Source organism: Periophthalmus magnuspinnatus, chromosome 20 (genome assembly GCF_009829125.3).
Source record: "Periophthalmus magnuspinnatus isolate fPerMag1 chromosome 20, fPerMag1.2.pri, whole genome shotgun sequence".
Lineage (NCBI taxonomy): Eukaryota > Metazoa > Chordata > Actinopteri > Gobiiformes > Gobiidae > Periophthalmus > Periophthalmus magnuspinnatus.
The window spans coordinates 16,959,618-16,968,915 of record NC_047145.1 but is presented as its reverse complement, the minus strand read 5'-3'; the positions used below and the strand labels follow the sequence as shown (position 1 = coordinate 16,968,915).

At 40.8% G+C, this 9,298-nt stretch overlaps 1 protein-coding gene across 1 annotated transcript in view; it reads left to right on the top strand.

Moving 5' to 3' along the window:
* The first annotated feature begins 2,376 nt into the window (after positions 1–2,376).
* LOC117388589 (solute carrier organic anion transporter family member 5A1) overlaps positions 2,377–9,298 on the top strand; it is a 39,573-nt gene continuing 32,651 nt past the window's right edge. The window contains exons 1-2 of the mRNA XM_033986171.2: positions 2,377–2,432; positions 2,886–4,215. Of these exons, the coding sequence (XP_033842062.1) occupies positions 3,285–4,215 (931 nt within the window). The 5' untranslated portion in view covers positions 2,377–2,432; positions 2,886–3,284. The remainder of the gene's footprint in view (positions 2,433–2,885; positions 4,216–9,298) is intronic.

Sequence of the window (9,298 nt, the reverse complement as noted above, 5' to 3'; positions counted from 1 at the left end):
ACAATATACTGTAGCCCAAATACTGTAAAACAAATTTAAAGTCAAGGACCGATTTACCATATGCACTCTGCACTTACTGTAAAACATATTTAGATTACAATACTGAATGTATGAAGGTAAACAGAGACATGTGGTTATGCTAATCCTGGGCTTTGTTTACATTATACTGAGAACTAAAAGTGAATTAGTATTAGCTCTGATTGTTAATAATAATTTAATGTCTCAAATATTGTTTCTCATTGTGTTTCATATTGATTTGACTATTATATGTAACTTTTCTGGTGGAAGTCCACTACTTGCTTATCACCAAAATGAAGATGTTATTGCTTTTCTTGAAATGTTCCACAGGATGGCATTAATTGCATGGAGACAAGCAGGTGAGGGCACAGGGCCAAGTTAGGAGTCAGATCTATGGAGGTGACTTCTCCTGCATGGTATTTGAATGCGAACACCAGCAATAGATCAGATGTTAAAAGACTAAAAGACAGGTAAGTTTAATGATACTGTGGAACAAAGTAAACATTTCAGTATAATATTTCCATACTACATTTTGAAAGAGAGATTTTAGAGGCCTACCTTAAATCCTGACTCCTCTTCCCTCAGTTTTGATCTCTTTGTGTATTCATGTCAGTTTGAGACATTGATTGGCCGGCTGCTTGTTGACAGGACCAGAGGTGAGGAGCCCTGCAGAGACAAGGCCCTTTGGTGATGGTCCAGTGCTTCTCATTGATCCCTCCGATTGACCATTCCCACTTTCCGTCCGATGCCACAAACCGCTGGACTGCATTAGGACAGAAGCACATAGATAGAGTGTCGGTAACCCTAGAAGCTGTTATAAAAATACCTGCGCAGATCATGTTCAAGCAAAACTATGACATTCAGGAATATAAAAATCAGCTGTTGGTAATTTCCTTGAACAGAAAGAGTTGAAATAAATGGGGAAAGCTCAGGATTGATCAGGCAGCCTACTTTGTCCTGGAGATGAATTAATGACCTTGGAGAAAGTCATACATCCACATGACAGGGCCGAGCAGTCCAGCCCTTTAGCAAAGAGATACATCTTGTTCAATAGACCCCCAGATAGTTTATTCGATCTCTACTCAATAGGATGTAGTCTGCAGGGAAAAATAACTCCAGTCACAGAAGGCTGTATTCTTTACATATTGTATTACAGTGGCGCTGGTGTTTGATGTTTCTCTGCCTAAGCCATATTGTGTTAATGCGTTAGTAGCATACACTCACCTTTATGGACACTGACTTATGCTGCCTTCAGATTTCACTATTTGATTGACCCTCAATAAAAATGAAATGTTTACGTTTTACTTTAATTGCCATTCATTAAAAAGTTATTAGCAATATACATAGGCAGCATAAGTTATACAGACATATTATTGTTTATTAGCCTAAAACTACACTATTACATTTTTTTATTACAAAAAAATTCATGTGTAGCAGGAGAATGTTAAAATGTAGCAGGAGAATGTTAAAATGAGATAATAACATTTAACTACAAAACTACTACTACTACTTCTAGATTAACATCAATAAAGTTAGTAATAGTAACCTAATGCAAATACAGTGCACTTTTGCTAATTCTCAAGTTTACCTCATCTCCAAGACCTACAAGTGGCTTCAGCAGTCCCACAAACGCCTCACCCTAAGCCCCATTGTCTGCTGAGACCGGTCAATCAGTGCTGGGTCAGCAGGGTCCCAGCTGTCCCCCTGTGACGTGTAGCATGGAGCAGTAAACCAACTAAAGCAATGACATATGAGCCAAAGACATAACACAGAGTTCAAAATATTAACGAAAAGCATTGGAAACGTGTACTTGGTTTTGTATTTTTAGGACACAATCAGGCTCAAGAGCATCCTGCCAAGAGAACTACAAATCCCAGTGCGCCAGTGTGAAAAACAAGGCACCCCAACGATTTGAGGCGTTAGTGTTTTCAGCACATTCGGGCTTTTACAGTTCGTGAGGAAACCGTTGTAATTTTCATATTCTCAAATAGCCTAAACTATATTGCTATGACGATAAGATAAGAAAAGAACAAGCAAAATGAACTTACAATAGGCGTTATCCCTCAGAATGCAAATCAGATAAAGCGCTCAGTGTGGCTAAAACGTTTTATTTACACCTCGGAAGATTTCACATTCCACTTAAAAATATTATTGTTTGTTTTTTGTTATTTTTATGTTATTCTTTGGTCAATGCTCGGAGTCGCCCTTATATGAGCCTACTGTGTCATTTTAATCTAACTTTCTTTCCCACATTGTGTTAAACGGTTAAGGGTTAAAGCTGAAACCGTTGGATGTTTGTATTTCCGTGCTGTACGTGAACACATCAGGAGCAGCAGCAGAGGCGCCGCATCAAACCAACTCATTCAGCGAGTGGCCGCGGCGAAGACAACAACAGGCTACCTCCTCAGTCCTGGGTAAGGACTCTCGTCTCCCTTATTTTCATTACTTAAAACTTTGACTTAATATAAATCTAACGCCATTTCACAGAGCTCAAACACTCGACGGTTTCATTTACACCGGCTGTTACTCTTCTTGTCAAAGTCATACACGTTTGTGAACGGCGTGCTCTTTTGTTCTCCACGTTTATAACATCTCCACTGACAAAATACTGCCTGATATTTGCTTTACTACACGTGTTATTAGATGGACTGGTGATTTAGTTATTATATATTTAGGACTATTGTTTTATTGTTTCATTTTATATGGTTATTATCGGCACATCAACATAGTAATAATGTAACATAAGTTAACAAATGTGACTTGTCATTCGTGATAATTTATTCTAAACTTATCTATATCTTAAACGGGATGTTATAAGCGTTTATTAACCTAATGTTTCTTATGTTTTTTGTATGTTTTCCGTATAGAATGCTGCAAAGCTATGGGACAAAGGAATCAAAACACCTCCAGGCTTTCTAACAAAGAGCCATAACATAACATAGGTTATAACATGTTGAACCAGTGTAATAATTGAAAAATGTTGTCTTCATAGTTTGAGAAACTAATTGCCTCTGAGACAATATTCTAGTAATGCTTTGGACCCCAGAGTTGAGATACCAGTGTCGTCATTGTTTGGCTGAGGCTGTGTTGAGCTGATGTGCTGTGAGATCAGCTGTAGTCAGACATGACCAGAAGATGCACATAACCAAAGGGGTGGAGTGCGCCCTCGTTTGACTGGCAGGGCACAGTTTCTTCCTGTGCCTGCACTGTGTCCTCACGTGGCTCTGAGTCGTCCACACAGAGGAAGTGCCATCCCCATCAGCATCATGGACCACGATGACACTGGAAGTGACCTGTCTGAGTCTTTGGAGATCAGAGAGCTCCAGGACCAGTATGTGGTCCCTGACAACAGCTTCAAGTCCAAAAGTTTGCCCATTCTAAATGGACCCTGTGAGCAGGACAAAAAGGCAGAGGAGCCACGGCTGGTGGTGACTCATGTGGACCAGAGCAGCCAGATCCAGATCAAAACACCAGACTCTAGCCAGGCAGAGACTCCCTCCTCTCGGATGGACTTCTCCCCTTCTGCCTCCAGCATGGTGGGCCTCAGCAGCTCTCTGCCTGTGGATGGACACAAAGGTTCAGGAGGTAAAAAACTGGGCTTCTCTCTCACAAACCTGATCCGAATCCCAGCCAGGAAGTATGTGCGGGTCATCCTCCGAGACTCGCGCTGCTTCCTGTTCTGCATGTGCTATCTGACCTTCATCCAGTCGCTCATGGTATCGGGCTACCTCAGTAGTGTCATCACCACCATCGAGAAGCGCTACAGCCTGCGCAGCTCCGAGTCCGGCCTGCTGGTCAGCTGCTTTGACATCGGCAGTCTGCTAGTGGTGGTCTTCATCTCCTATTTCGGGGGCAGAGGGCAGCGTCCACGCTGGTTAGCTGTGGGTGGTGTTTTCATTGCCATAGGGGCAGCACTGTTCTCCCTGCCACACTTTATCTCCCCTCCATACCAGATCCAGGAGATGAACTCCTCTGCAGGCCACGAGGGCCTGTGTCTGACTGGCAACAGCAGTGGCAGAGACGCACTGGATGTGTCTTCCTGTCCTCGTGATCAGGAGGGCAACGAGCACAACCTGTACGTGGCCCTGTTCATCTGTGCCCAGATTCTGGTGGGCATGGGGTCAACGCCCATCTACACACTGGGACCCACGTACCTGGATGACAACGTGAAGAAGGAGAATGCATCCCTTTACCTGGGTAAGACAATCTAAATAATAGCACGCGGCACTGAGCCAGAGAAGAAATCACTTACACTGTGTAATCCATTTTATTGCCTTGGCTGTGACTGACATTTACAAAATGCTTTGAATTAGGTTAGAGCACAAAAGCAATAAGGTGGTGACAAAACAAATTCACATGCACAGCTTTTTGGGGTAAAGCTATAATAACCCCCAATTGAACCCTCAAAATGAATTGAATCTTGATGAGATGTTTCCCCCCTCTGTTTTTGTGTTTGTATCACATATACGGTGTTATGTAAAACCAGGATCTGTTTTTTAGTTTCATGAGGATTAGGACCAGTGCGGGATAGATTATGTTATGTTTTTCTGACGACTACAGAGATCCCTCTTAAGCAGGCTGATGGTTTTTTTTTTCTTTATAATATGAGATTATACATAATAGTGTAATCTATATTCTGCATATACCATCAGTGAATATTCCATGACTGCATGTGACCAGTGGCGGAGACATGTGCACCTGTGTACATGTAAGCAGTACTCATCTAAAAACCTTGACAGTTGAAAAATGCAATCATCCCACTGGTTCTGTCCCCTCTGATATAATCTCCATGGCACGCAACCTCTGCACCGCGCTGAAGTAAATACAGGGACTGCAATGTCAAGCCAAGACCAGAGTCACCTGAGAGCGGGCAGCGTGGTTGGAGCAGAACTAGGTTGGAGATGATTAATGTTCTAGTACTACTGCATAAGAGTGTGTTATAGAAGTACCTCCAATGTCCACCAGCTCATATCAACCAGCTCATATAGACAAGACTGTATGCAAAAAATCAACCCCACACATTTCAATACAGTTATTTTCTCATTTATCACCTGCTGCAGCTTCAATGCCATTTATGGTTATTGGCCTGACAGATTGTGCATGCCCTGCCAGTGCCACTGTAACTCAGCGAGGTGACTGTAATTGTAGGAATGGTCCTTGGACTTTGATGTGAGGGTTAGTGGGGCATGGGGCACCCCTCAATCTGCTCCAGTCCCTCATGAAGTCAGCGCTGTCCCACTGACCTGTATTTGGTCCACTGGCACATTACAGTATGTTCATTATTGATGTTGTTGCATCATTAATACATCAAATATGTACAATGCTGTTTCAGAGAAGTGGGGCACAATGTAAAATTCAAATCAAAGTGAGTGACTACTACAAATGACTTACAGGAAAAAAAAGCAATTTTGCAACACTTCTCAAAGTTGTACCAGCAAACAGAAAACAAAAAAAAAAAGCCACCTTAGAAAAAATTTGGCTTTCAGTGTAGCACAATATTAAATCTAAATCTAAAACAGGACTATACCAGGTCAAAACAAGACCATAAACCGGGATTTTTCTTAGGTACCTTTGCCACAGTTTGAGAAACACTTGTATGGCATATTGGATGGTCACAAACATCAATGCATAAAACCCCAACTAATATGTTAAACGCATTACCTTGTGTTTATTTACATTTTACACTGAGTCCAGTTTATAAATCAGGCTTATCAGATTCCAGGGTGTCATGTCATGTTGCTTGGACATTGAAAAGTGGCACATTATTATCCCGATGCTGACAGGCTCCAGTCACCACCGTGCTGCTAAGGCTATGGAGCATATTTGATATTGAATGCTCTCCCTGGCTGCTCGGCTGCCCTCAAGACCCTGTATTGATCCGTTTACTGCATCACAGGGAACTGCTGCTGCATAGTGTGAGGCTGGGGAAGGAGACAAAATAACAAGACTTATTTCACGCCCAATACAAAAAAATAGGTGTGCAAAAGCCATAAGTCAAGAAGGTCTATGGAACAGATAGCTCTCAAGAACAGCGATTGTAGCTTGAGGAACATGGCACTGCGACCTTGCTTGTTTTTTTCCCTTTAGGGACAATGTGTTCCTCCATTTGACAAAACAGACAAGCTCTTACATGCAACATTAGCACTTTTCCAGGCAAACTTGTTCAATTTGCATTTAAGATTCGTCTTAAAATAACCCTGGTGCCACAGCTGCAGGTTGATTATGCTAGTGTTTTGACTAGATCTGCTTGACATTTCGCTTGACAGTTGCTGTTAGGGGCACGTTTTAGCTACAGGCAGAAACCTAAAGGTAATGATATTTAAAGGTGCAGCTTTTCTGTTAGGGGGTGTCTGCTGCCTGCATGGAGATTTGATTGCTTTGTGCGGAGAATTATTTGTTTTGCATTTATATCATTACACATGTACTTGCTAAAAAACCCCAACCATAAACATAAAATATACATTGAAGAACATACATATATACTTCCACCACTCCACAGATTGGACCTGTAAATTGGCCTGTTGGTGTCTCTTGCTTGTCTCTGTAAATATGATTATGTTTAATGTCATATTGTGAAACATTCTAGAAAAAGCAATAACACCTATGTGGAGACAAGCAGGCAGACCCTCCGCCAGAAAAGTTACATAGTGCACCTTTAAAGAAACTACCATATTTTCTGTTGTTCTCTTTTTTCTTGTTATTATTATAACTTGCCTTTAAAGATAAAATGTCTGTTCTTGGTCTCAGATTTTGTAAAATAAATTTCCCCCAAATTGCGACTTATAGTCCAGTGTAACTTAAATATGTTCTTTTTTTAGTTATTATTATTATACATTTTTTGGTGCGACTTATACTCCAGAGTAAAATAAGGTAATTTGTATGGAAAACTACCTTTGGATATACTCATGAAATCATTCAAGCACATCCAACTTGGAATGATTCAGATGTAGGCCTCATATATTACCGAGGCTTCCCCCTTTTTTTACCTAGGGGTGTCTTTCCACTTCCCATTCCATTAATAAATCTCAATTTGCAGTGGCCCAAAAGGGAGGAGCTAGCTGAGTTGTAGGACATTGCGGTCTGCACTCAGGGGTACTTCGGGTGCCCTTGGAGCCAGGTTGTGTGTCTGTGTGTTGCAGTGTGTCATGCTTTGTGTTGGGATGTTATCTTTGTATGTGCGCATTCCCTTTCTGAGCCCCTAGTTCCCTGCACTGGCCCCAGTGCCACTATAGTAAAGTGACAGTGCAGGCTCTACCCCTCTGAAATAATTGTACAGGAAATTGCTTGTAAAGAAAGCACAAAAAGCCAGCGAATCTCATTCTGTACCCACTTCCATGTCTTCCTCAAGCCTCTGGCCTCTCCAGCACTGTGACAGATTTACAACACGGCATTCTGAATGTTACTATGGTGAACTGCTCTCCATTTTGCGTGATTGTGGCTGGTTGTTAGCTGTTAAGGTTCGTGACTTTGAGAAAATCAACAACAGTGTGTGATCCAGCCCACGGTGTTTGTCATGTATTGGATGGTTTTTGATTTACAAGTGTAGAATAACGGCTTTTGTTTATGCTTGTATTGTATTGGCATATTGGTGGTTATACTTTTGCCTACATTTTAATCTCTGGTTAATAGTTGGTTGCTTTGGTCAATTGTAAGTAAATTAAGTCCGAACATTTTTAATGAGTTAGAATTAAATATTTTGATGTCACTAATACTCCTGAAAAAATATTCCTAAAATTTGAGAATTTTTAACCTTATTTTTTGTTAAACACCATGACACCCGTGGATCATTCTCTTATAATTGCACATTTTAAATTACAATATTCATCTAAAACTACTTAATAAAAGAAACAAGTCTGCTGATTTCACTGTTAGCGTAATCACAACAACGAGGTGTGGAGCTGTCAGCACGTAGAGATCACACTAGTGGATTTTTTTCTTTTGTACCAAAATGACTATGCAAAGCTGAAACCTTAAGAAAATAAAATTGGAGAACAAAGTAAATATAGAGCAGTGGGCGTATGCCAGTGGTGGTGAAAATGGGAATTTATCTGCAGTATGGCATCTTGAAAAGAAGCATTAAACATTGCTCAAATACGCACAGAAGACTCCAAAAACAACTTTGAGAGGTTAAATGAGAAGGGGAAACAACTATAACATGTTTAAAAGCTATGAAAAGTCACTTTTTGCGGAAAAGATCTGATTTAACATAAAAAAATGATATGATTTCAGTTACTATGGTTATGAAAGATAAGATAAATGTATTGATGGAGATGGCACTTTCTGGGTTCAATTTCTCAAGTGTGAACGAAGTGATTTCTACATTTTCATAATCAGCGACCTGGCAAACCTGCTTTTGTCAATGCACCGATCCAGCATGTGTGGGCTTGTAAAGTTGAAAAGGTTGTTTTATGAGTTGTTACTACACAAATTGTATAAAACATGGCATTTTGCAAAAAGCTTCTGGCCTAACTTTCCTGTTCCATTTGATCGCCCACGCTTGTACTGCGTCTTAACATGCGCTGCCTCTTTCACATGAGGATAAGGTTAATTGATTCGTCCTAGCTGACACACACTCCCTCTCCCCCCTCTCTCTCTGCATTTACTGGTCTTTACTGTAGTAACATCTCGGCTCTTGCATTATTAATCTTTCATTAGACTCTTGTGAGTAAAATGTAAGATGCTCTGACTTCTGGCTTGACACAGAGGCCTTGTAGAGGTTTATTTACTGAGTAAGTGGGAATGGGTGTTCTGCGTAGTCATATAGGCGATCTCCCGTGGACGAATTTAGAAAGAACAGTTGCTCTGTGTCCTAACAGTGAAAGGGGGAATACTAGTGACTTACTGTACTAAGCAAAATCAGGTTTAAAAAGTAGTGACAAGGGTAAAGAAATAAAATAAAGGCATGGTCCAATCTTGCAATGTACAGTATAGTTGCTCAGAGATGCGCTTAAAAATCAGACTTGCAAATTCAAAAGTAAAAGCTCTTTTCCTTATCCTACCCTTAAAGGAATGCCCTAAAACTATAATTTCTGCATTTTTTTATTTGGCAAACTCATAACAACATTGGCATTCTCTCTTTTCGTGACACAAAACTACAAATAAAATATATTAAAGCATCAGCAACCTTCAGAGCTGTGGGTACCTCTCTATGATCCTAGCATTGTTTGTCACAGGCAGTCTCTTTCATTAAACACTGTGTCCTGTTTTGCTTAGTGGCAGCCAAAGCAAATTCAGATTGCACACACATGGCTCCCCAGAGATGTGCGCTGTTTTCTGCCCT